Source organism: Platichthys flesus, chromosome 16 (genome assembly GCF_949316205.1).
Source record: "Platichthys flesus chromosome 16, fPlaFle2.1, whole genome shotgun sequence".
NCBI classification, from domain to species: domain Eukaryota; kingdom Metazoa; phylum Chordata; class Actinopteri; order Pleuronectiformes; family Pleuronectidae; genus Platichthys; species Platichthys flesus.
The window spans coordinates 11,430,687-11,455,650 of record NC_084960.1 but is presented as its reverse complement, the minus strand read 5'-3'; the positions used below and the strand labels follow the sequence as shown (position 1 = coordinate 11,455,650).

The 24,964-nt window shown below is 39.0% G+C and overlaps 11 protein-coding genes across 11 annotated transcripts; 5 read left to right on the top strand and 6 right to left on the bottom strand.

Moving 5' to 3' along the window:
• The first annotated feature begins 588 nt into the window (after positions 1–588).
• On the top strand, positions 589–1,424 carry LOC133970904 (hemoglobin subunit alpha-A-like). The gene is made up of 3 exons (XM_062408046.1): positions 589–748; positions 839–1,046; positions 1,171–1,424. Exons 1-3 carry the CDS (start codon positions 654–656, stop codon positions 1,297–1,299), a joined length of 432 nt encoding a protein of 143 aa, XP_062264030.1. The 5' UTR covers positions 589–653; the 3' UTR covers positions 1,300–1,424.
• Positions 1,425–3,870: 2,446 nt separating this feature from the next.
• LOC133970898 (hemoglobin cathodic subunit beta-like) lies at positions 3,871–5,103 on the bottom strand. Its single transcript, XM_062408039.1, has 3 exons — positions 4,807–5,103; positions 4,134–4,356; positions 3,871–4,058 (listed from the first exon to the last, which is right to left on the bottom strand). Exons 1-3 carry the CDS (start codon positions 4,896–4,898, stop codon positions 3,930–3,932), a joined length of 444 nt encoding a protein of 147 aa, XP_062264023.1. The 5' UTR covers positions 4,899–5,103; the 3' UTR covers positions 3,871–3,929.
• A 1,770-nt stretch (positions 5,104–6,873) lies between these two features.
• LOC133970896 (hemoglobin subunit beta-A-like) lies at positions 6,874–7,785 on the bottom strand. Its single transcript, XM_062408037.1, has 3 exons — positions 7,619–7,785; positions 7,184–7,406; positions 6,874–7,090 (listed from the first exon to the last, which is right to left on the bottom strand). The coding sequence occupies exons 1-3, from the start codon at positions 7,708–7,710 to the stop codon at positions 6,959–6,961; spliced, it is 447 nt and encodes a 148-aa protein (XP_062264021.1). The 5' UTR covers positions 7,711–7,785; the 3' UTR covers positions 6,874–6,958.
• A 1,324-nt stretch (positions 7,786–9,109) lies between these two features.
• LOC133970900 (hemoglobin subunit alpha-like) lies at positions 9,110–10,002 on the top strand. Its single transcript, XM_062408041.1, has 3 exons — positions 9,110–9,269; positions 9,358–9,568; positions 9,751–10,002. The coding sequence occupies exons 1-3, from the start codon at positions 9,175–9,177 to the stop codon at positions 9,877–9,879; spliced, it is 435 nt and encodes a 144-aa protein (XP_062264025.1). The 5' UTR covers positions 9,110–9,174; the 3' UTR covers positions 9,880–10,002.
• A 1,336-nt stretch (positions 10,003–11,338) lies between these two features.
• Positions 11,339–12,089, bottom strand: LOC133970906 (hemoglobin embryonic subunit alpha-like). The gene is made up of 3 exons (XM_062408048.1): positions 11,992–12,089; positions 11,693–11,900; positions 11,339–11,473 (listed from the first exon to the last, which is right to left on the bottom strand). The coding sequence occupies exons 1-3, from the start codon at positions 12,087–12,089 to the stop codon at positions 11,339–11,341; spliced, it is 441 nt and encodes a 146-aa protein (XP_062264032.1).
• Positions 12,090–14,101: 2,012 nt separating this feature from the next.
• LOC133970971 (hemoglobin subunit beta-like) lies at positions 14,102–15,227 on the top strand. The gene is made up of 3 exons (XM_062408136.1): positions 14,102–14,193; positions 14,320–14,533; positions 15,222–15,227. Exons 1-3 carry the CDS (start codon positions 14,102–14,104, stop codon positions 15,225–15,227), a joined length of 312 nt encoding a protein of 103 aa, XP_062264120.1.
• A 160-nt stretch (positions 15,228–15,387) lies between these two features.
• On the bottom strand, positions 15,388–16,144 carry LOC133970903 (hemoglobin embryonic subunit alpha-like). Its single transcript, XM_062408045.1, has 3 exons — positions 16,047–16,144; positions 15,735–15,942; positions 15,388–15,516 (listed from the first exon to the last, which is right to left on the bottom strand). Exons 1-3 carry the CDS (start codon positions 16,142–16,144, stop codon positions 15,388–15,390), a joined length of 435 nt encoding a protein of 144 aa, XP_062264029.1.
• Positions 16,145–17,390: 1,246 nt separating this feature from the next.
• hbbe1.2 (hemoglobin beta embryonic-1.2) lies at positions 17,391–18,100 on the top strand. Its single transcript, XM_062408040.1, has 3 exons — positions 17,391–17,491; positions 17,624–17,846; positions 17,937–18,100. Exons 1-3 carry the CDS (start codon positions 17,400–17,402, stop codon positions 18,063–18,065), a joined length of 444 nt encoding a protein of 147 aa, XP_062264024.1. The 5' UTR covers positions 17,391–17,399; the 3' UTR covers positions 18,066–18,100.
• Positions 18,101–19,764: 1,664 nt separating this feature from the next.
• On the bottom strand, positions 19,765–20,533 carry LOC133970902 (hemoglobin embryonic subunit alpha-like). The gene is made up of 3 exons (XM_062408043.1): positions 20,425–20,533; positions 20,113–20,320; positions 19,765–19,893 (listed from the first exon to the last, which is right to left on the bottom strand). Exons 1-3 carry the CDS (start codon positions 20,520–20,522, stop codon positions 19,765–19,767), a joined length of 435 nt encoding a protein of 144 aa, XP_062264027.1. The 5' UTR covers positions 20,523–20,533.
• A 1,048-nt stretch (positions 20,534–21,581) lies between these two features.
• Positions 21,582–22,247, top strand: LOC133970905 (hemoglobin subunit beta). The gene is made up of 3 exons (XM_062408047.1): positions 21,582–21,673; positions 21,806–22,028; positions 22,119–22,247. Exons 1-3 carry the CDS (start codon positions 21,582–21,584, stop codon positions 22,245–22,247), a joined length of 444 nt encoding a protein of 147 aa, XP_062264031.1.
• A 1,698-nt stretch (positions 22,248–23,945) lies between these two features.
• On the bottom strand, positions 23,946–24,762 carry LOC133970901 (hemoglobin embryonic subunit alpha). Its single transcript, XM_062408042.1, has 3 exons — positions 24,605–24,762; positions 24,293–24,500; positions 23,946–24,074 (listed from the first exon to the last, which is right to left on the bottom strand). The coding sequence occupies exons 1-3, from the start codon at positions 24,700–24,702 to the stop codon at positions 23,946–23,948; spliced, it is 435 nt and encodes a 144-aa protein (XP_062264026.1). The 5' UTR covers positions 24,703–24,762.
• Positions 24,763–24,964: the final 202 nt, after the last annotated feature.

Below are 24,964 nucleotides of genomic sequence, written 5' to 3'. Positions count from 1 at the left end.
GTTGTTTCCATTTTTCGGTTTGAAAAACAAGTCTTTAAGTTGTGCATGAAGCTCTCACAGATGCAGGGGTTGTACTACTTTGTAACAGATTCAGTTCTAAGACAACATGTGAGGCTGCTCACAGAGACGGTCTGATCATGTTTATATGGGTTAGAATCTAAGTTCTACTCTAACATTGATGAAGATTTAGGTTGTTTTAATTTGAAAAGAAAAATAACTGCCTTAATTTAACATCAATATCCTCATAATGACACAAGTGTTCTCCATGAATGAGCTCTTGAATGAGCAAATGTATTAAAAGACTACATTTATAGGCCATTAAAAAGGCTCTTTAGGCAGGTAGGGTAACTAATTCCATTAAATTCATGTCATGTTATTTTTTTGTGGATGTGTAGACATATTAAAAAACCATTAGATTTTAAGTGATATAAATTAACTGAGTCAAATAAATAAATTCATGGAGAAGGGAGTGGTTGCATTTATCTCAAAAAATGCTCTGGAAACTTTATCAATTTCTTTGATAGAGGTGTGGTCTGCTTTGATGGGTGCGGTGCAGTTTGGTTTGATATAAAAAAGACCGTTGGCAACTGACATCATCTTCGCATGAGAGTTTTTCTTTCTTTCTGTTGTGAAAACTTGAAGAAAAGGCAGACATGAGTCTCTCCGGGAAAGACAAGCGCGTGGTGAAGGCTATCTGGGAAAAAATGTCCTCGAAGTCCGATGTAATTGGAGCTGAGGCTCTTGGCAGGTACAAGCCTTCTGTCATTTGTCTTTTTACTTTATATGTACATGCTTTAACATGCTTTATTCATAATTTATTTTGATCTCCATCTGGCAGGATGCTGGTTAGTTACCCGCAGACTAAGACCTACTTCTCGCACTGGGCGGACCTGAGTCCTAGCTCCGCTCCGGTGAGGAAGCATGGAGCCACCATCATGGCGGCTGTTGGAGATGCCGTCGGACACATGGATGATCTTCAAGGATTCCTCTCCAAATACAGCGAGCTGCACGCCTTCAAGCTCAGGGTGGACCCTACCAACTTCAAGGTATAGCCTCGGTTACCACTGGCTCTCTGGCCCACATCTTTCCTGTATCTGATAGAAATCTGTTTCAGATTTATGGTAGCCTGAGCATTTTTTCACATGTTGCTGACTTGTTCTTCAACCACAGATCCTGGCCCACAACATGATCCTGGTAATGGCCATGTACTTCCCAAAAGACTTCACTGCAGAGGTGCATGTCTCTGTTGACAAGTTCCTGCAGTGTCTGGCTCTGGCTCTGTCCGAGAAATACCGTTAAACTGCAGTGAGCAGCGACTGCATGTTGGCCACTATGTCATCCACAGAAATGTCATAATGCCTTTATTTTTTTAAAGGAAAGGCCCCGGTAAATAAATCAAATAAATCAAAAGCTTTCAGAGGTTGGTCTTCTCGTCCTTGTCTGTTATTCGCTTTCGGGTCTCTCGCATTTATAAAATGAAATAAAATAAAATAAAATAAGATGAAATGAAATGAAATGAAATTTAATTTAATACAATTTAATACAATTTAATGATGATGATGATTATTGTTAGTAGTAGTAGAAATATCATCATTACAAGCAGAAGGATATTAATTATTATAAAATACTTTAACATTATTGCAGCATTTCATTGGCAATATAGAGCAAAAGATAGAATAAGCTCAAATGGAAATGTACATAAGGTGTGTTTGAGAGAGAGAGAGAGAGAGAGAGAGAGAGAGAGAGAGAGAGAGAGAGTAGGTAGGTTGTCTGTGAGTCTGTGGCACAGACTATGCATAAGGATATAAGCATCTCTCACTCACTCACTCACTCACTCACTCACAATGTTAACGCTAATTCTTCTTCCCATATTATTATTTTCCTTTTTCGTTGACATTTGACTATGTAGCCTCGGTTTCATGTATAACTTAATTGTGTTTTTGGAAGCTGTACGAAAACCAAATATGTTTTTCAAGATGTTTTTTTTAATGTAAGACTAAATATACATTTTCAAATAATGCCTGTGTTGTTTAGCTTTCACTGATAATGATCTGATACACTCATGCCGTTACCTGACACAAAAACATTATAACATATCTCTCCACAAGCGTTTCTGAAGCTTATCTTAAGTAGAGGAATGCGCTTGCACAGGGTGGATCCCCTCGGAAGGGAACCAGGAGCAACTTTACAAGTGTGCAGTGGATGTGATCATGCAAAAATCTATATAATCTAAACAGTAAATATGTTTGATATTCAGTATGTAGGTAGTCAGAGATACTAGTCCCACTATGGGGAAATGTATCGTGTTACAGCAGTGAAAAATAAAAACTATCAATGCCATGTCATTGATATTGAAATGGTATGGATCGAAAATGATGATTGGACAGTTAGTGATTCTGACAAATCTTTATTTACAACGATTTTTATCATTGAAGTTTCTCACAAAATAGAACAATTTATTCCATCATCTTTCCATTGAATAAACTCAAACCCATTTTAACCTTAACCTTTAACTTTCTGGTACACAAGCCCGGACAAATACAACAAATACATATTTGTAGTGACTCCTGTAAAAAAAAAAAACATTATTGAGATACTTCATGAATATTGTAATGAGAAGACGAGACATAAGACAATTATCATTCATCTTGGAAAAAAAAACATTTACTATATTAGAATTTGGCAACCCAGTTGTATTATATTTTTTCTAAGTTTCTTGTTAAAGGAAATGTGATCTCTCACCATATGACGTCAGTGGCGCTGGCAGTCACCCAGTCCAGCTCCGCGCACTGTTTCGAGTGTTGGCAACGTCAGTGAAAATTCCAAACACCGGATTGGGTCCAAATATGACAAACCGAATTAAACAGGAAGGGCTTTGATGCAAAGATTAAAACTATGAATAATCACATATAGGTTTTATTGTTTCATCACAATGTCGAAAGTTCTTATCAGATGCGTTGTTGAGTGTAAAACGGACACGTTCTTACATGACAGTGTGGTAGCGCCCTCTAGTTGAAGCGCATCTCTTTTCCACCATCATTGTAGTACTGCAGCTGGGTTGTGCTCCTCCATCTTGTGAGTATAATTCTTCAGGTGCACATGTGTAACAGCTTGAACGTTCACTGTGAATCAAAGCTGAGCTGAGAGAAGCAGCACAGGGTCCAGATGCTGCGGCTGTCCGCCCAGTGCCCCTCCACACCTCCGCCACCCTGACCGTGAATGCTTCAACCGCCACCGCTAGAGGACAGCCCATGACTTCATATAATTTTAATCATAAATAGGAAGGTCGTTTGCAGTGACATGCTCATGGTCTTCTTTGTGGAAAACAAGCGTTGTGTTTTTCACGCAAACTACTTCCTCATTATTTCCCCCAAGACAATAAAAATGTGAACTCACAATATGTCTCCTGCCTGTCACTGCATCTGTACTTTAAGTACATCCAATCATACCTGACACTGTTTCTAATGACTCATCTGTTGTAAACCAACTCTGATGCAGAAATTAAGAGTATGGTTGGACCATTACAACTGTTTGTGTGTGTGTGGGGGGGGGGGGGGGGGGTATATTTTGTTCAAGGCTAGTTTGAGTTTATGGTTATGGTTATGGTAGTGTCCTATGAAGTCATGGAGACAGGATGTGTTTTTTTAATTTGTGTGAGTGTGTATTATAATGTATAAAACCAAGTCTTAACCCTCAAACATCCCATTGAAAAAGTGAGGACCGGTTTTCACTCTGTAGGTTCTATCCTTAAAATGTACCTCACAAAGATAGAAGCACCGGAACACAACTGATTTTAAATGAATAACTTCTTGAAGAAACATTGAAATGATGAGTGAAAACTGGCTTGATGGATCACACAGGACACTAATAAAACACACAAGATGTTTAAATACAAGTTTCATTTAGTTATGTGTGTGTTGCTCGGCTCTTCATTGGTACTGACTCTGAAGTGCGTCTACCACAGCAGAAAGAAACTTCTGCCAGGTGGCTTGGACCTGAGGGCCCATGGCGCTCCTGAGTTTGCAGGCGACGGTGATGGTGATGCAGTCTGCCAGGAGCTGCAAAACCAGAACACGTCACGAAATTGTGTTTGTGTGTGAGTCATATTGGTTAAATATGTACGATAGACTAACCCTGAAGTTATCAGGATCCACATGGAGTTCTTCATAGTGCAGCTGGCTCAGAGCAGTATATGTGTCTTTGATGTTGTCCATGTTCTTCACTGCTTCATCCAGTGCCCTCAGCACCACTCGGCCGTGCGCTGCCACTTTGGCATTGTTCAAAACAGCAGAGGCGGTGAAGAGTTCTCCTAATGAACCAAAATAACGCTCTGTCCAGGGGTACACGATCAAAACTCTGTCAACACAAGGGGTATAGACATTTCACCTATAGTGAAAACAGGGTTTGTGTTTAGTTCACACATTTGTTGGACTCTGAAATAAGTTATGGAAAACCATAGTTTTTAAAATACCTCATGGAAACTTCAGGCAACGAGATAAAAATCAGAAATGTTAGCTGTATTTCTTTAATTTAGCCTCTTGCAAACACAGATGATGATATAAAGCCATGCATTATTATTCTTTAAAATAAATAAGCAGCCACCTGCAATTTGCAAATAAGGGGTTTACATTTTTCATGAAACAAATAGTGGATATAATAAATCCTGCCATTCCAAACAAACAAATACTATCCAAACGTTTTCAGTCATCAAAATACACACTTGTACTCCATGTATTCTACACACACACAAATATTTATATATATATATAAACATGATATGAAATTTGTCACAGTCACATCCTCTACCTTGCCAAAGCTTCTGGTCCAACCTCGTCGATATTAATTTGTTCCCAAACAGCTCTGACCGTGCTGCGCTCCTGGTCTGTCCACTTCACCATGGCGTCTGTGTCATCAGTTATAATAATAATATTTTGTTCAACGAAGAGAGCAGCAGAGAGCGCGTCGGATTTCAGCAGTTTACACACTGTAGGATGATGAAGATGGTCGGCAACTGATAGACTGGGATTAATGTGTTATATCCAAGGTACCTGGCGGTAAAAATTGCTTCTCACATAAACCTTATTCATCATCTTTCCAAATTCCCTTGGCCATCAGTCACTTTCCAGAAGCTGCTGAACTTAGATTAAACTAAGCCTTCATTATCTGAATATTCAAGGCTCCTTCCGCCCAAATAAACCCTCAAGTCAACTGATATCACCTACACTTGGCTCATGATACACTAATTTATTTCTTGTCCTTCAGTGACCTGATGCCGTGGAATTTGTGTTTTATTTTGACCAAAGAAACAAACAAGTGATAAATTTTGTGCTTTCTTTGTTTTCAAGATACAGTGACAGTGAGTGACACATGATTTACCAGCTGACATAAAGAGGTCAAGGCTTCTATAGCACAGCACCGCCACGGTTTCAGTGAACCTTAATGGTCTTGAGGAATAAATAAGTGTTTGCCTCATGTGTTTTATGACAAGAAGATTAAGTGTGTTGTGAAAAGACATTTAATACATATTTATTTATTTATTTGTTCAACTGTTTCACATGTGATATTTTATACCATTGTCATGCAATCAATTCATTTATTATACATTTTTCATACCCATCACCACACAATTGTAACACATCTTTCACAAAGGTTTCGTAACATTTTTCCTTTATGGATTTAAGGAGGTTAGCCTCCTATGACATGAAATAGCCTAGATGAGGTGAACAAGTTATTTACTAAGTAATATTGTTTAAGTAATTTATTTTGTCATGCACCAAACATGTGCCCAGACAAGAAACTACAAACATGACTAGTGCAGCAGCAGAATCTTAGCAAGAGGCCAGAAGGGCTTAACCTTCATACACGTCAGAATCTAAATTAGAGCACAAACTTTCTCCTTAGACATTAACTAAACTTTAGCATCGACTTTGTCTTGAAAAATTCTAATTACATACCAGCTCTGTTTACTTTAAAACAGAACAGAAAAACCTATGTATATGCTAATGATATAATAGAAAATAAAAAAATATTTGGCGCTTTTCATTTTTTTACTTCTTCCAGATCACACAGTTGACTGTTTTGTTATTTTCCTCTGAGTGGAAGCAGCAAGATGACCACATCTCATCTGAGCACAGACAGACCTCTGATGCTCAGGTTAAGGGTCAAGTAGATACAGAGACACAATTGTCCCAGCTGCCATTGGCTTTTAAATTGTTTTATTTCAATTCATTAAAACCCTGAAGTTGAATTTTTATTTTTTCAGAATTTTGTTTGTTGCTATTTCAAGTCTTTTATAATGTATTTATTGTCCTTGTCTTATGTTCAGCTTGAGGTTTGTGTCAATACTGCTGTCTGTACTTTGCCCAGATGGGTAAAACACAGACTGTTAATAATGTTTAAATGATATTTTTTGACTCGACCAACGCATTGTAATTTGTTTGTGAGCTGGAGACCTGCGTTAGTAAATATGTTTGTAAACTCAAGAATAGTTATTTGATGAATTCTGGTATTAACATTTGTTTGGTAAGTCTGGTAAGCCTTCATTCCAACATACGTGTATCAACACAACCCTGGTGACACGAAGAACATATGACATCTAATCTGTTGTTAATCAGTGGATACAAATGAGTATTCACAGATGTTTATTTTATTGAGTTTTTATTGACAGTTACTGTCACTGTCTGACTAGTAAATATCCATAAACACTTACAATGAATAGTTGTATAAACCAATCACTAAATTGAGAACAGGCAACAAAATCACCCAGGGTTCATTATTTGTTAGTTGTTATATTGAAGAAATTCATTTCAGTTTCTATAAGAAAAATAAAGACATAGATTTTGACTTTTACAAATGATCACAGACACAAAAGAATGCATTTTAATCCAGTTTTATTTTTATTGTCAGCACTTGTAGGGCTGTTCCACATTATTTGAATGTGACCTGCGTCCCCTGAGACTCAGTGGTACTGTCTGCCCAGGGCGGACACCACCACAGACAGGAACTTCTGCCAGGCCTCCTGGACCTCAGCGGTGAAGACGGAGGGGCCGAACTTGGCTGCCACGCACACACTGATGCACTCAGCAAGAAGCTGTGAGGGAGACAGACAGACAGGGATGCATTAATAGAACTGATCATAGAACAGTTAGAATGGGTGAAGGCAGAGTCAGAGATGGTCACCTACCCTGAAGTTATCAGGATCCACGTGAAGCTTCTCAGAGTGCATCGTGCTCAATGCAGAGTAGACGCCCTTGATGTCGTCCAGGCTCTTCACAGCTCTCTCCAGCCCACCCATCACTGTCTTGCCATGCTTGGCGACTTTTTCACTTCCCAGGATGGCGGCGGTGGTGGACAGGTCGCCAAAGGTTGAGAAGTGTCTCTGTGTCCACGGATACACAATCAAAAGCCTGAAATGATCACAACACAGAAATGGAAGAAAGACACAATGGTCAGTGATACACTTAATAACAAGGTGAGGATACAAAGCCCCATGAAAAATGATATTTTAGGAGTAAGAACAAGAATAAGAATAAGAAAATAAATAAGAATAAACTTCTGTTAAGTAATTTTCTTAACAAAGGTACAAAACACAACTGATGTATGAGAATAGACAGGTCACCTGGTCAGAGCCTGGGGTCCAATCTCCCCCACATCGATTTTCCCCCATAGGGCAATGATGGAGCTGCGCTCGCTATCTGTCCACTGGACCATGGTGACGGTTTGAAAATCTCCTTCAGACTTAAGTCAAACTGGTTTTCTGACCTCGAGCCTTTTATGTCTGAATTAAAATGTCTGGTACGTTTTATTCGGTACTGGTAGCTCCACCTCTCCGCCCAGCAGACATTTGATTAGACCAGATGCATCCAGCGATTAATGACGTGCACCAATGTGCGTTGCCAAATTGGCAACGATAGGTGCCAATCGAGGGGAGTGACGTTACTTGGAACAGAATGGATATTTTTTTTTAAAGATAGCGTACACAAGATATGAGAAAACTGTTTGTATGAACTGCTGCTTTTTAATTAAGATTTCAACTGCACATCTTGAATATAGTAATTAGTTTGTAATAGAGCACAACAGTTCTGCAATAAAATTAAACTTTCATGAATGGTATAGCATAATAATATTGGACTGTTTGGAAAAAGTGTTACTTCAGCTGCAGGATTATCTTGGAGTAGATTTGGAGTTTGTGCTCCAACACGCAGGAGGTGCTTCAGTTTCGTTTGAAACCCTTACACATACAAGAAACCTCTGCTCTGTGAACAATAAACTGAGTAGAACGCATGTTGAAGTTGAATCATATTATAAACATTGTTATGATATAATATGGTGTTATATTATAACTAATCCAAGAAAATAATTTACATAAAAACATTTTTAATAACATTAATTACAAAGTGCATAAAAGACACATACATACACATAAATCTGAAGAACAATACATTCTGATACATGAATTGAACAGAATGGATATTCAGGTTTGACTCTGTAAATTATCACATGTATTTTTGATACAGCTACACATTTGATAATAACAATAATAACAATAATCATAATACCAACCATCATATTGTAAAACTGTTATAATATCCTTAACTTTATATTGTGTATAATTATCCTCAATATAATGGTTTGTAATCGTAATAATAATTTATGTTTAATCTTGCTGAATAGAAAGAAACATACATACACACACAAATATTATATATATATATATATATATGCATTTATATATATAATATGTGTGTTAATGTATCAAGTAAAAATAAAATATAATTTGCAGAGTCAAACTTGAATATCAATATATTATAGATTATGACGTTTCCCCTCAATATTACCTATTAATTATGACTTAAAAGTGACTTTTATGTGTAAATTATTTTGCCTTTTTCTCATTTATATTATTCTTTTCAACTGTCCTTTTCAATAAAGTCCAAACCTCCATCATTTACTTGGCAGCTTTTGATTAATAGGGAGTGGTAACTTAAACTTTTTTTTATCAAATACAAACTGGCAATGAAAACATCTCGCAGTTTTTTTATCGGAGGTGTGGTTTGGATTGGATCCGCGGGCGTGGCGCTGTTTGGTTTGATATAAGGTCTCTTTGACAAAACCCTCCTCCACAGCTTGTTCTGATCAATATTCTCTCAGAATCCCTGGAAATCAAAAGCAGCCATGAGTCTCTCAGCGAAAGACAAGAGCCTGGTGAGAGGCCTGTGGGCCAAAGCTGAGGGGAGGGTCCTGGACATCGGTGGCGAGGCTCTGGGCAGGTATGAGATCCACGTGTAATTAAATGCAACCTTACTATTATACCATTGCCACAACTCATTTTAAATTGTGTGTGTTTGTATTCTTTAGGATGCTGGTTTCCTACCCTCAAACCAAGACCTACTTCGCAGAGTGGGGAACTGATCTGACTCCTCAATCCCAGAAGGTGAGGCATCACGGAGGAGTCATCATGGGAGCCGTGGGCATGGGCGTGAAATACATCGATACTCTCACCGAAGCCATGAGCTCCCTCAGTGAGCTGCACGCCTTCACGCTCCGTGTGGATCCTTCCAACTTCAAGGTGAGAGCGCATCAGAAAGACGTCTCTGTCAAAATCTGTAAACATCTCAAACAAATGACAACCTATAACCCCAACATATGAAATTCGGGCATACATGTTCTGGTCTTGTCCAATGGGGTGTTTCGTATTCAGGTTTTTAATTACTAACTTCATCTAACCATGTTTTTCTTGCACAACTGTAGATCCTGGCCCACAGCATCATCCTGGTTATGGCCATGTACTACCCCAAAGAGTTCACCGCAGAGGTCCATGTCTCCTTTGACAAGTTCCTGAGCTGCCTGGCCTGGGCTCTGTCCGAGAAGTACCGCTAAAACTGGAGCAAGGCAGGAGCGCCCACTGAATTCACATATGGCGCATCGTCGTCCCAGTGTGCCCAGCAACACTGTCGACATGTAGTGGGCTTGTTCAATAAAAATACAAACAATAAAAGAAAAGGTGCAGTTTCCGTTTGATCATTTCCAGGGAAGAAGGAAATTCAACCAAGCCTTGGTTTAATAAAAATAATAATGCTTACAACATTATACCTTGAATAAAATCTTAAAACTAACAATCTAGTAGCATTTTTGTTGACAACAAAAGCTTCAGCTAAATGAAATGTAATGTCATGTAACAATTATTTTTATGATTTTATTGTTATTATGAACTGTTCATTAAATATTAGACATGTAATTCAGAATATGTTTGCTTTACTAAATGAACAAACTGTGAACACCCGGAGACTTTGGCTTGGTGTAGTGACTGACTAGTGATCGATCTGTCATCTTAAAGAATCGGTATCAGGTCATTCAAATGAAGATCAATTTTAATCAGAGCATACTTTTTTTAAACCCAGCCGTATATCGAAACAGCAATTCAGAAATCCGGAAATTCACGACAGGGCGATTGAAACAAGCGTGATTGGGAGATTAAAATGGGAGCGTTTAAAGTTGACTAATTGGGGTGGACAGAATATAATTTTCCCACTAGATCCAGGCCTCTTTAAAAAAAAGAAGTGATTGACTTAAACTTTTCAAGTTGTGGGGGGGTCTTTCCCGATTGTTAGTTGCTATAACATCACCATGAAACTACTAAGTAATATCACGAATGTATGTGGGTAATCTGACGTGAGAGTATTCATTTTGATGACAAGGACAGAGCAGTGTAACACTTTTAAGCTCTGAAATATAAAAATGCATTAAAGGACATAGGAATTCAATCAATATTAAATAAAATATACAGCCTTCAAAGAACGGGATCATCTGTGAGACTGGGGTAAATGGCTGCATTCTTTCACTCGAGCGCCCTCTGCTGGTGCTAAATAACAGTGTGTTTCAGATGATGAATGGTAAATATGAATGGCTTTAAAGAAATTAAATCTATTCCATTTATCATAATTCAACTCCACAAATAGTTCCAATCTTCTAATAATTGTGCTAATCACCACCAAAGCAAACTGTTAACAGGCTGAGAGCTGAGCAGATAGTAAATGTTCTAGAAAAATCACTTTGTCCCGACCGGCAGCCTCATCCAATCACTGGTGCTAAAGGGCAGGAGCAGTGTTGCTTTACAAACTGCATGTGGTGCTGGTGAGCGGATTAACTGAAAACGTGGAGCGGACAGTGTAGTATTAGGACGGTTCTGACATTTGATTTGAAGACTTCCCAAATAAACCACACTGACACAAATGATCACAGAAGAAGCAGACAACAGTGTTATTTGTTTCATCATTCATTTATTGTTCATTATGCAGAGAGAGCTGATGCTGCAGACTCTGTCATCTTCTCCTGCTGTTTATCTGTATTTCTCAGCCAGGGCCAGAGCCAGAGCAGCCAGGAACTTGTCCATACACACATGGACCTCAGGGGCGAAGTCCTCTGGGAACATGATGGCCATGACCACAAGGATGTTGTGGGAGTGGGAGAGGATCTGTGAAAATAAATGAAAGAACACATATTACATGTAAGGAGATTTTAACTCCTAACCTACTTCTTTGTGTCGTTAGGTCAGGCTCTACTATACTTCATGTAGGACCTACACTGAGATCAGGTTATTTGAAGGAAACAGTGTTCATACAATCATCGTACAACAATAAACAGACTCCAAGTCACAGGTGCTTCATATGAATTACACACTTAAGTTGTGTACCTTGAAGTTGGCAGGGTCCACTCTCAGGTTGAAGGCGTGCAGCTCACTGAGGCTCAGAAGACCTGCTTTCAGGTCGTCCAGTTGGCTCACAGCATACTCAACTCCACCAATGACGGTCAGTCCTTGCTTCAACACCTGGGCAGAGCCGGGGCTCAGGTCCTTCCAGTGGGAGAAGTAGGTCTTTGTCTGCGGGTACACGATCAGCATCCTGGGTTTAAAAGAAAAGAGCAAAAGTAAGTGTAAGTGAATCAGTCAAAGCTCAGGTAGGCTACATCCGTCAGTGTTTGGGTCATAATTACCTGTTCAGAGCATCAGCACCGATGTCCTGTGCCTTTGAAGCCATTTTGGCGCAGAAGGCCTTGACTGTGTCCTTGTCCTTAGCAGTGAGACTAGTCATCTTGCCTGGAGCTTGAGAGTCGCTGAATGCTCTGATCAGCAGAGGCTTTGGGGTTTTAAAGCCTGAAACAAAACATGGACACACCCGGGAACACTTCCAAGATATGGAGCACAGGGGGATCCTCTACAGGTTCTAGCCCCCAAGAGATAAACAGAAATCTTGACATGGGGGCTCTGCAGGCCCCATCGCTTCTCCCCAAAGAGATACAATCTTCCACAGTAACAATAGATTGCTTTAGAAAGACAGCCACTAACAGAGTAAAGGAGCCCAGGCATCACGGAGGAGATGATCTGTGTCTATTGTACATTTTCTATAACATCAATACTGGATGAGGTGACTATTGTTTAATGTAAAGTTTACATGTAGACCTACACACATTCTGTGAGCAGTTACCCTGTATACTTTATCTCTGGCACTGCTCAATGATTCATATATATGTATTTACCTTTATTAAAGTGAGTTATAGAAAAAAATATATTCAATGAATAAAAGTATTAAGGCCAATATACTTTCCATTATCTTTCATAAAGCACTTTTCCAAATACAGTTACAGTGCTTTACTAACCTATATTTAAAAATGATAAAAATAGTCAAATTTATTATAGCCAGTTTTAAAAACATTAAAGTTTAAAATGTTCTAATTTAATATATTTTAATCCTGTTTTTGTCTTATTCATTTCTTAGCCTTCTATTTAATTTAATTTATTTTAATTTAATTATATTTTACTCTATATTACTTTAATTTCCCTCTGTGTTTTTATCATTATCAGTAAGGCCTCTAGACCTTCAAACAGGCTGTGAGCAGTTAACCTGTATACTGTATCCCTGGCTCAGCTGAATAATTCATTTATATGTAACTTATTAAGTTAGGTCAATATGATTAAAGCCAGTATCAAAAACTTTTTTAATTTAATGTGTTTTTATCTCGTTTTGTTTTGTTGACTTTTATTACATTTCTTTAATTTACTATAATTTACTTTATTTTCCCTCTGTGTTTTTATCGCGCAACAGTTTTGTCACTGTGACAAAAAGAGGAAAAAGCTATAGATTATTTGTTGTGTTATTCTGTATATGAGATGTCAAAAAAATATCCTCTATAATGTCATAAAAGTTGTTAAATATAAACTAATTTGAAGTTAAATTATTGTTTCTATATCACAATGTAAATGTTTGAAGCCACAATTATAAGCAAACATTTTAGATAGAAGGGTTTGACAATATTATAGAAAGCTGTGTAAATATTTATGATATGATTTTTTTTCTAATCTTATTTCCGAGTTTGGTTTAGTACCGTTTTTTTCTTTTAAATTCATGTATATTGAAGATGAGCTAAAAATAGGCTGCATGCTGAGCAGAGATACACCTGAAGTCTATCAGTGGAAACACCTGCTGCTTGTTCCACAGTCTTTTCTTTCTGTTCACTCCAGCTGATCATTCACATCATTACTGATCCTTGTGATCAATAATCAAATAAATGTATAAACCACTGTCCGAGGTGCTGATCCTCTGACGACCTGAGATGTGGGAGCTGTCCATGGTGCTCGCAGTCACTCACACTGATGAGCTGGATAGAGAATCACTGCTGATAATGTATCTTTAATTGTGCTTAAATCAAACTGTGAGTATGTCATCATTTGAGATTTGATACAGACACAAAGAGAAAATAAGCCTCAGACGAGAGTGGATTAGTTTTTACTCCATGAATCCCTTTAAGACCCATTTTGGATCAGTTACCATCTGCATATTAATCATTGTAGTTCTTTTGTGTTACTTTGAATTGTTGAGTGTCTCTGTTGGGCCGCGGGATGTTACACATAACTTGAACTATTTCCTTTGGACAATCTAAGTGATGCAGATAGACTCTTATCTTTTCACTGTTTCAAACCAACAACACTTTGTCCTGCCCAGCAGCCTCATCCAATCACTGGCTCTGGGCCAGGGGCAGCGTTTCTTCATAAACTGCATGTGGTGCCAGTGAGAACAGGATATACTGAAAACCTAAAGCCGACACAATGGTTGAATGGACAGACTTTGAGCGCGACACCATCAAGAACATCTTCTCCGAGATTAGCTATGAAGACGTAGGCCCCGCTGCTCTTTCCAGGTGACACATATATTTTGAGGATAAATATTAGAAATAAGATTATGCGCTTAAATGGTCAATTCTCTGAACATGTTTCATGTGTTAATCTGAGCCTGTAAAAGAAGTGTCACTGGAATATTTCCCCAGGTGTCTGGTTGTCTACCCCTGGACTCAGAGGTATTTCGGCAACCTTGGAAACCTCTACAACGCCGCAGCCATCTCCTCAAACCCAATGGTTGCAAAACATGGGACAACTATCCTGCGTGGTCTGGACCAGGCAATGAAGAACATGGACAACATCAAGGAAACCTACGCTGAGCTGAGTGTGCTGCAAAAATTCACAAACTTATATATACTTTTTGTTTACATAACCTGCCATTTACACATTGTCTTATATATAACAATAACAACATAAGGACATAAGAATAAATCAATAATGATAATAAAACACAAATGTAATCATATATACATTATGCACACATACATAAATACATACCTATGCACGTATGTATGTATGTATGTATGTATGTATGTATGTATGTATGTATGTATGTTTGTATGTATATATACAAAATTCACCACAACTTTGATTTTAGAGATGTGTTCACATAAAAAGGCAGCATTAGTTTTAGAATTTTTCAATCTTTTCACTTCTTTATAAAAATTATTCCCACCATTCCATGTCCTTTTGTTACACCGTTTGTTTCAAGTTATCTGCTGAAGATGTTGTTTATAAAAAAAATGTTATTAAGTGTTCAAGAGACGTCTTCAAATGTTTTTTCAGACTGATCAACAACATTCAGTTGACAATAATGTCAAACTGGGAAAAGTGGATACTCTACATTAGAGAAAATTTGAACCAAAGAGTTGCACGTTTTTGCAAAAGAAAAAAAAAAAACATTTAAGCAAGTTAGGATTGACAATCAAGATAGTTGCCAGTAAAATTTCGGCCAATCAACCAAACAATTAACCACAGAGCAGCTAGAGTTCAGAACTTAATGTGTTGTCTATCCTTTGTTTATTCTTGTTGACTTATTTTGTCTTTGCAGTATTAGGACGGTTCTGACATTAGAACTGAAGACTTCACAAATAAACAACACTGACACAAATGATCACAAAAGAAGCAGAAAACAGTGTTATTTTTTTCATCATTCATTTATTGTTCATTATGCAGAGAGAGCTGATGCTGCAGACTCTGTCATCTTCTCCTGCTGTTTATCTGTATTTCTCAGCCAGGGCCAGAGCCAGAGCAGCCAGGAACTTGTCCATACACACATGGACCTCAGGGGTGAAGTCCTCTGGGAACGTGATGGCCATGACCACAAGGATGTTGTGGGAGAGGATCTGTGAAAATAAAAATCACACACATGTTACATGAATTGGGATTTTAACTCCTAACCCATTTCTTTGTGTTGTCAGGTCAGGCTCTACTACACTTCATGTAGGACCTACACTGAGATCAGGTTATTTGAAGGAAACAGTGTTCATACAATCATCGTACAACAATAAACAGACTCTCAGTCACAGGTGCTTCATATGAATTACAGACTTAAGTTGTGTACCTTGAAGTTGGCAGGGTCCACTCTCAGGGTGAAGGCGTGCAGCTCACTGAGGCTCAGAAGACCTGCTTTCAGGTCGTCCAGTTGGCTCACAGCATACTCAACTCCACCCATGACAGTCTTTCCGTGCTTCAACACCTGGGCAGAGCCGGGGCTCAGGTCCTTCCAGTGGGAGAAGTAAGTCTTGGTCTGCGGGTACACGATCAGCATCCTGGGTTTAAAAGAAAGACAGAAAGAAAAGAGAAGAAAGTCAGTGTAAATGAATCAGTCAAAGCTCAGGTAGGTTACATCTGTCAGTGTTTGGCTGATATTTACCTGTTCAGAGCATCAGCACCGATGTCCTGTGCCTTTGAAGCCATTTTGGCCCAGAAGGCCTTGACTGTTTCCTTGTCCTTAGCAGTGAGACTGGTCATCTTGTCTGGAGCTTGAGAGTCGCTGAATGCTCCGATCAGCTGAGACTGTGGGGGTTTTAAGCCTGAAACAGAGCCTGGCCACACCCGGGTCCACCTCCAAGATATGGAGCACATGGGCGATTCTCTTCAGATTTTATCCCTGGCACATCTCATTGATTAACATATTTACCTACCCTATTTTTTAAAGTAAAATATATTAAAACAAATTTCATTAATTATAGTATCAGAAAAAAATATTTTTTCTTATTTTTTCACAAGTTACTTTTTGAAAACATAGTAACAGGGGGCATTACTAGCCTGTGAAAAAAGTATTAAATTAGTAAATAGGATTATAGCCAGTATGAAAAAGGTTTTAATTGAACATGTTTTAATCTTGCTTTATTTTAGTCTCTCTTTAGCCTTTTATTTTAGTCTATTTTAGTTTGTTATATTTGAACCTATTATACTTTATATTCCCTCCGTGTTTTTATCGTACAGCAGTTTGCTCAACTCTCTAAAAATGATGAAAACACATCTCTAATGAAATTAGTTATGTAATTTACTATATGAGTCAATGGTCAACCTTTGATTTCAGATTATGAAATAACCTCTAAAATACTTTGAAAGTTGTTCAATAGGCACTTAAGTTGAAGTTAAATTATTGTTTCTATATCACAATGAACAAGTTTAAAGCCACAATTAAAAATAAAAACATTTTAAAGAATGGTTTTACAATATTAAAAAGTGTTGTGTACATATTCCTCATATTTCTCTCTGTTCACTTCAGCTGATCATTCAACATCATTTACTGATCTTATGTGTTCAATAATCAAATATGTGTTCAAACCACTGTTCGAAGGGCTTATCCTCAGATGACCTGAGATGTGGGAGCTGTCCATGGTGCTCTCAGTCTCTGACAGACAAGAAAAGAAAATAAGCCTCAGCTAAGACTGGATTCATTTTTACTCCATGAATCCCTTTAAGACCCATTTGGGAACAGTGATTAGTACTGTATATTAATAATTGCAGCTATTTTGTGTTACTTTGAAATGTTGAGTGGCTCTCTGGGGTGTTACACAGAACTTGAACTATTTCCTTGGAGACAATCTAAGTGGTGCAGATAGACTCTTATCTTTTCACTTTTCAAACCCACAACACTTTGTCCCACCCAGCAGCCTCATCCAATCACTGGCTTTGGGCCTGGAGCAGCGTTGCTTTATAAGCTGCATGTGGTGCTGGTGAGAACAGGATTTACTGAAAACCTAAAGCCGACACAATGGTTGAATGGACAGACTTCGAGCGCGCCACCATCAAGGACATCTTCTCCAAGATTAACTATGAAGAAGTGGGCCCTGCTGCTCTTTCCAGGTGACACATATATTTGATATAAGGGGAATTGTTTGAAATGGTATTGTGTGCGTACATTTTAATTTTCTTGGAAAGTGTTTCCTGTGTTAATCTGAACCTGTAACAATATGTTTCGCTGGCATGTTTCCTCAGGTGTCTGGTTGTATACCCCTGGACTCAGAGGTATTTCGGCAACTTTGGTAACCTCTACAACGCCGCAGCCATCATGGCAAACCCATTGGTTGCAAAACATGGGACAACTATCCTGCACGGTCTGGACCGGGCTATGAAGAACATGGACAACATCAAGGAAACCTACGCTGAGCTGAGTGTGCTGCACTCTGAGAAACTGCACGTGGATCCTGACAACTTCAAGGTAGAAGACTGTGGAGCTGTTGTTGTCTTCATGTGATGAGTGTGTTTGACAGAGAAGCCTCCTCACCCTTCATGTTTTGTTGTGTTGCAGCTGCTGGCCGACTGCCTGACCATCGTGCTCGCTGCTGGGATGGGTTCAGACTTCAGTGGTGAAGTGCAGGCAGCTTTCCAGAAGTTCATGTCCGTGGTGGTGTCCTCCCTGGGAAGACAGTACCACTAGAGAGCTGCAGCACATGAGGAGAACATCAAATTCATTCAGAGCCTCTTGGTTTGGTCTCAAAAGCCAATAAAATAAATGACAAATTAAACATGTTGTCTACGTGTGATTATATTCAGGATAAGTGTGAGCATGAAGTGTAAAGTATTTGAGATAAATCATTTTTTTACAGTAACAACAGGGCTGATAAAAAGTGGTGAAAGATGGTTGTAGCATTTCTGCTGCTACAGTCTGTGTATAGATGAATACTCACACAGAACAACTGACCAAAATTATCAAATTAGTTTACTAATATAGTTTACACTTATACATAACCTGTTGCATGAGGAGATTAATATACAAACTCAAGCCAAATATGTCAGACCAATCAACAATATTCAGTTCACAATAATTTAAAACTGAGGAAAGCAGATACTTTTCACTTTAGAGGAAATTTAACCACAGAGTGTTGAAAGTTTAAGCAAAATAAAAACAAAACAAAAAATAGAAGGTCCAAGCTAGGATTTACAATCAAAATAGTTGCCAGTAAAAAAATTCTGCCCATCACCTAATCAATTAAACACAGAGTATCTGCAGCTCTGAGCTAAATGTGTTTATCTGACTTTACAAATATACTTATACTGGTACATAATCTGTTGCCGCAGGAAACTCATATTCAAACTCAAGTCAGACAATGATAAAAGCAAGTACCTTCTACTTACAATTTATAAGTTGTCTTATCCAGAACAAAAACAACATAATGACATTTAAGAATAATAACACCAACATTTAAACATAAACACATTTTGCACACCCACAGACAATAATACATTCTGACATAGATATGTATATATGGGAGAGACGGTGGTCTAGTGGCAGAAACTTGGACTATGGTCAGAGAAGGTCTCTGGTTCGTCTCTGGTTCGTCTCCACGGAGAGACAACAAAAAGACGAACCTGGATTGATCTTTGCAAAAATCCAAGAGGATTCTCCCTACCCTGTCTAGTGCCCCTGAGCAAGGCACCTTACTCCCCCAACATCTGCTCCCCGAGCGCCGTACATGGTCGCTCACTGCTCTGTGTGTCCTGCACCAGATGGGTCAAAAGCAGAGATTAAATTTCCTACCCGCATGAGTGTGTCTTTGCATGTCTGTGCATGTGTTTGGCACTAATAAATGCATCTTAATCTTAATCTTAATATACATCAAAATTCACCAAAACTGTGTTTTTAAAGATGTATGTACCCAAAAGGCAGCAACAGTTAAAAAATGTCTCTATCGTCGCTGTAAAAACTATTTCAGCTATTCCATGTTCACTTGTTATGTTCCGTGTTTCAATTTAACTGCTGATGTTTTGTTCAAATTTGAGAAACTTGAACCAAAGAGTGTTGGAAGTATTTGCACAAAAAAAAGAAAAATTACATAAAAAAGAATGTCCAAGTTAGGATTGAGAATCAAAATTTCAGCCCATCACCTAACTTCTTAACTTCAGAGTAGCTGGATTTCAGACGTAGATGTGTTGTCTATTATTTGTTTATTTTTGTTGACTTTTTTTGTCTTTGTGCTATTAGGACATTTGATTTGAAGACTTCACAAATAAACAACACTGACACAAATGATCGTAAAAGAAGCAGAAAACATTGTGTTTTTTCATTTCATCATTCATTTATTGTTCATCATGCAGAGAGAACTGATGCTGCAGACTCCGTCATCTTCTCCTGCTGTTTATCTGTATTTCTCAGCCAGGGCCAGAGCCAGAGCAGCCAGGAACTTGTCCATACACACATGGACCTCAGGGGTGAAGTCCTCTGGGAACATGATGGCCATGACCACAAGGATGTTGTGGGAGAGGATCTGTGAATATAAATATCACACACATGTTACATGAATTGGGATTTTAACTCCTAACCCACTTCTTTGTGTTGTCAGGTCAGGCTCTACTACACTTCATGTAGGACCTACACTGAGATCAGGTTATTTGAAGGAAACAGTGTTCATCCAATCATCGTACAACAATAAACAGACTCCACAGTAACAGGTGCTTCATATGAATTACAGACATAAGTTGTGTACCTTGAAGTTGGCAGGGTCCACTCTCAGGGTGAAGGCGTGCAGCTCACTGAGGCTCAGAAGACCTGCTTTCAGGTCGTCCAGTTGGCTCACAGCATACTCAACTCCACCCATGACGGTCTTTCCGTGCTTCAACACCTGGGCAGAGCCGGGGCTCAGGTCCTTCCAGTGGGAGAAGTAAGTCTTGGTCTGCGGGTACACGATCAGCATCCTGGGTTTAAAAGAAAGACAGAAAGAAAAGAGAAGAAAGTGAGTGTAAATGAATCAGTCAAAGCTCAGGTAGGTTACATCCATCAGTGTTTGGCTGATATTTACCTGTTCAGAGCATCAGCACCGATGTCCTGTGCCTTTGAAGCCATTTTGGCCCAGAAGGCCTTGACTGTTTCCTTGTCCTTAGCAGTGAGAGTAGTCATCTTGTCTGGAGCTTGAGAGTCGCTGAATGCTCTGATCAGCTGAGACTGTGGGGGTTTTAAGCCTGAAACAGAGCCTGGCCACACCCGGGTCCACCTCCAAGATATGGAGCACAGGGCGAACCTCTTTAGATTTTATCTCTAGCACAGCTCAATGAATCGTATGTTGCCTACCGTAACTTTATGAAAGTGAACTATATTAAAACATATTTCACCAATAAAAGTATGAGAACAAATACATTTTTTCTCATACTATTTCTAATGAAATTAGTTTAGTTTATGAGATGTCTATGGTCAACCTTTTACCTCTGATAAATCTACAATTTCTTATGTTGTTAAATATTCACTCAAGTTGATGTTAAATTATGGTTTATATATCACAATGAACAAGTTTTAGGCCACAATTAAACCGAAAAAAATGTAATGAATGGTTTAACATATTCCTGATATTTTTCTCTGTTCACTCGAGCTGATCATTAAACATCAATGACTTATCTTAAGGGATCAATAATCAAATAAAAATATAAACCACTGTCCAAGGTGCTGATCCTCAGATGACCTGAGATGTGAGAGCTGTCCATGGTGCTCGCAGTCTCTCACGCTGATGATCTGGATTCAGGCTCACTGATGATAATTTATCTATAACTGTGCAAAAATCAAACTGTGAGTATGTCACTATGTCATCATTTGAGATTTGATACAGACAGAAAGAGAAAATAAGCCTCAGAAGAGACTGGATTAGTTTTTACTCCATAAATCCCTTTAAGACCCATTTGGGATCAGTGACCATCTGTATATTAATCATTGTGGCTCTTTTGTGTTACTTTGAATTGATAAGTGTCTCTTTGGGCCCGTGGGGTGTTGCACAGAACTTTAACTATTTCCTAGGAGACAAGGTGGTGCAGATAGACTCTTATCTTTTCACTTTTTCAAACCCACAACACTTTGTCCCGCCCAGCAGCCTCATCCAATCACTGGCTTTGGGCCTGGAGCAGCGTTGCTTTATAAGCTGCATGTGGTGCTGGTGAGAACAGGATTTACTGAAAACCTAAAGCCGACACAATGGTTGAATGGACAGACTTCGAGCGCGCCACTATCAAGGACATCTTCTCCAAGATTAACTATGAAGAAGTGGGCCCTGCTGCTCTTTCCAGGTGACACATATATTTGATATAAGGGGAATTGTTTGAAATGGTATTGTGTGCGTACATTTTAATTTTCTTGGAAAGTGTTTCCTGTGTTAATCTGAACCTGCAAAAATATGTTTCGCTGGCATGTTTCCTCAGGTGTCTGGTGGTATACCCCTGGACTCAGAGGTATTTCGGCAACTTTGGTAACCTCTACAACGCCGCAGCCATCATGGCAAACCCATTGGTTGCAAAACATGGGACAACTATCCTGCACGGTCTGGACCGGGCTATGAAGAACATGGACAACATCAAGGAAACCTACGCTGAGCTGAGTGTGCTGCACTCTGAGAAACTGCACGTGGATCCTGACAACTTCAAGGTAGAAGACTGTGGAGCTGTTGTTGTCTTCATGTGATGAGTGTGTTTGACAGAGAAGCCTCCTCACCCTTCATGTTGTGTTGTGTTGCAGCTGCTGGCCGACTGCCTGACCATCGTGCTCGCTGCTGGGATGGGTTCAGACTTCAGTGGAGAAGTGCAGGCAGCTTTCCAGAAGTTCATGTCCGTGGTGGTGTCCTCCCTGGGAAGACAGTACCACTAGAGAGCTGCAGCACAAGAGGAGAACATCACATTCATTCAGAGCCTCTTGGTTTTGGTCTCAAAAGCAAATAAAATAAATGACAAATTAAACATGTTGTCTACCTGTGATTATATCCAGGATAAGTGTGAGCATGAAGTGTAAAGTATTTGAGATAAATCATTTTTTTACAGTAACAACAGGGCTGATAAAAAGTGGTGAAAGATGTTTGTAGCATTTCTGCTGCTACAGTCTGTGTATAGATGAATACTCACACAGAACTACTGACCAAAATGATCAAATTAGTTTACTAATATAGTTTACACTTATACATAACCTGTTGCATGAGGAGATTAATATACAAACTCAAGCCAAATATGTCAGACCAATCAACAATATTCAGTTCACAATAATTTAAAACTGAGGAAAGCAGATACTTTTCACTTTAGAGGAAATTTAACCACAGAGTGTTGAAAGTTTAAGCAAAGTAAAAACAAAACAAAAAATAGAAGGTCCAAGCTAGGATTTACAATCAAAATAGTTGCCAGTAAAAAAATTCTGCCCATCACCTAATCAATTAAACAGAGTAGCTGCAGCTCTGAGCTAAATGTGTTTATCTGACTTTACAAATATACTTATACTGGTACATAATCTGTTGCCACAGGAAACTCATATTCAAACTCAAGTCAGACAATGATAAAAGCAAGTACCTTCTACTTGCCATTTATAAGTTGTCTTATCCAGAACAAAAACAACACAATGACATATAAGAATAATAACACCAACATTTAAACATAAACACATTTTGCACACCCACAGACAATAATACATTCTGACATAGATATGTATATATGGGAGAGACGGTGGTCTAGTGGCAGAAACTTGGACTATGGTCAGAGAAGGTCTCTGGTTCGTCTCTGGTTCGTCTCCACGGAGAGACAACAAAAAGACGAACCTGGATTGATCTTTGCAAAAATCCAAGAGGATTCTCCCTACCCTGTCTATTGCCCCTGAGCAAGGCACCTTACTCCCCCAACATCTGCTCCCTGAGCGCCGTACATGGTCGCTCACTGCTCTGTGTGTCCTGCACCAGATGGGTCAAAAGCAGAGATTAAATTTCCTACCCGCATGAGTGTGTCTTTGCATGTCTGTGCATGTGTTTGGCACTAATAAACGCATCTTAATCTTAATCTTAATATACATCAAAATTCACCAAAACTGTGTTTTTAAAGATGTATGTACCCAAAAGGCAGCAACAGTTAAAAAATGTCTCTATAGTCGCTGTAAAAACTATTTCAGCTATTCCATGTTCACTTGTTATGTTCCGTGTTTCAATTTAACTGCTGATGTTTTGTTCAAATTTGAGAAACTTGAACCAAAGAGTGTTGGAAGTATTTGCACAAAAAAAAGAAAAATTATATAAAAAAGAATGTCCAAGTTAGGATTGAGAATCAAAATTTCAGCCCATCACCTAACTTCTTAACTTCAGGGTAGCTGGATTTCAGACCTAGATGTGTTGTCTATTATTTGTTTATTTTTGTTGACTTTTTTTCTCTTTGTGCTATTAGGACATTTTATTTGAAGACTTCACAAATAAACAACACTGACACAAATGATCGCAAAAGAAGCAGAAAACATTGTGTTTTTTCATTTCATCATTCATTTATTGTTCATCATGCAGAGAGAACTGATGCTGCAGACTCCGTCATCTTCTCCTGCTGTTTATCTGTATTTCTCAGCCAGGGCCAGAGCCAGAGCAGCCAGGAACTTGTCCATACACACATGGACCTCAGGGGTGAAGTCCTCTGGGAACATGATGGCCATGACCACAAGGATGTTGTGGGAGAGGATCTGTGAATATAAATATCACACACATGTTACATGAATTGGGATTTTAACTCCTAACCCACTTCTTTGTGTTGTCAGGTCAGGCTCTACTACACTTCATGTAGGACCTACACTGAGATCAGGTTATTTTAAGGAAACAGTGTTCATCCAATCATTGTACAACAACAAACAGACTCTCAGTCACAGGTGCTTCATATGAATTACAGACTTAAGTTGTGTACCTTGAAGTTGGCAGGGTCCACTCTCAGGGTGAAGGCGTGCAGCTCACTGAGGCTCAGAAGACCTGCTTTCAGGTCGTCCAGTTGGCTCACAGCATACTCAACTCCACCCATGACAGTCTTTCCGTGCTTCAACACCTGGGCAGAGCCGGGGCTCAGGTCCTTCCAGTGGGAGAAGTAGGTCTTTGTCTGCGGGTACACGATCAGCATCCTGGGTTTAAAAGAAAGACAGAAAGAAAAGAGAAGAAAGTGAGTGTAAATGAATCAGTCAAAGCTCAGGTAGGTTACATCCGTCAGTGTTTGGCTGATATTTACCTGTTCAGAGCATCAGCACCGATGTCCTGTGCCTTTGAAGCCATTTTGGCCCAGAAGGCCTTGACCGTTTCCTTGTCCTTAGCAGTGAGACTGGTCATCTTGTCTGTAGTTAGACTGTTTGCATTATCAGCGCAAACCGTAGGGGTTTTATACTCATGACCAAGTGAAGTCACACCCAAGACCGCCATCAAGATAGGCTGCATGAGGTGGTCCCAGTGATGGGCTGCAGCTTGAACAAGATTTAAATATAAACATCCCAGTTGCTCTGGGATAAGAACTCTTTTTTTGATAAACTATAAAAGGCAAAAAATACAATTAGGGCTGTATGGGGTATATCACTGACTGTAGTGTTCTGGCAGG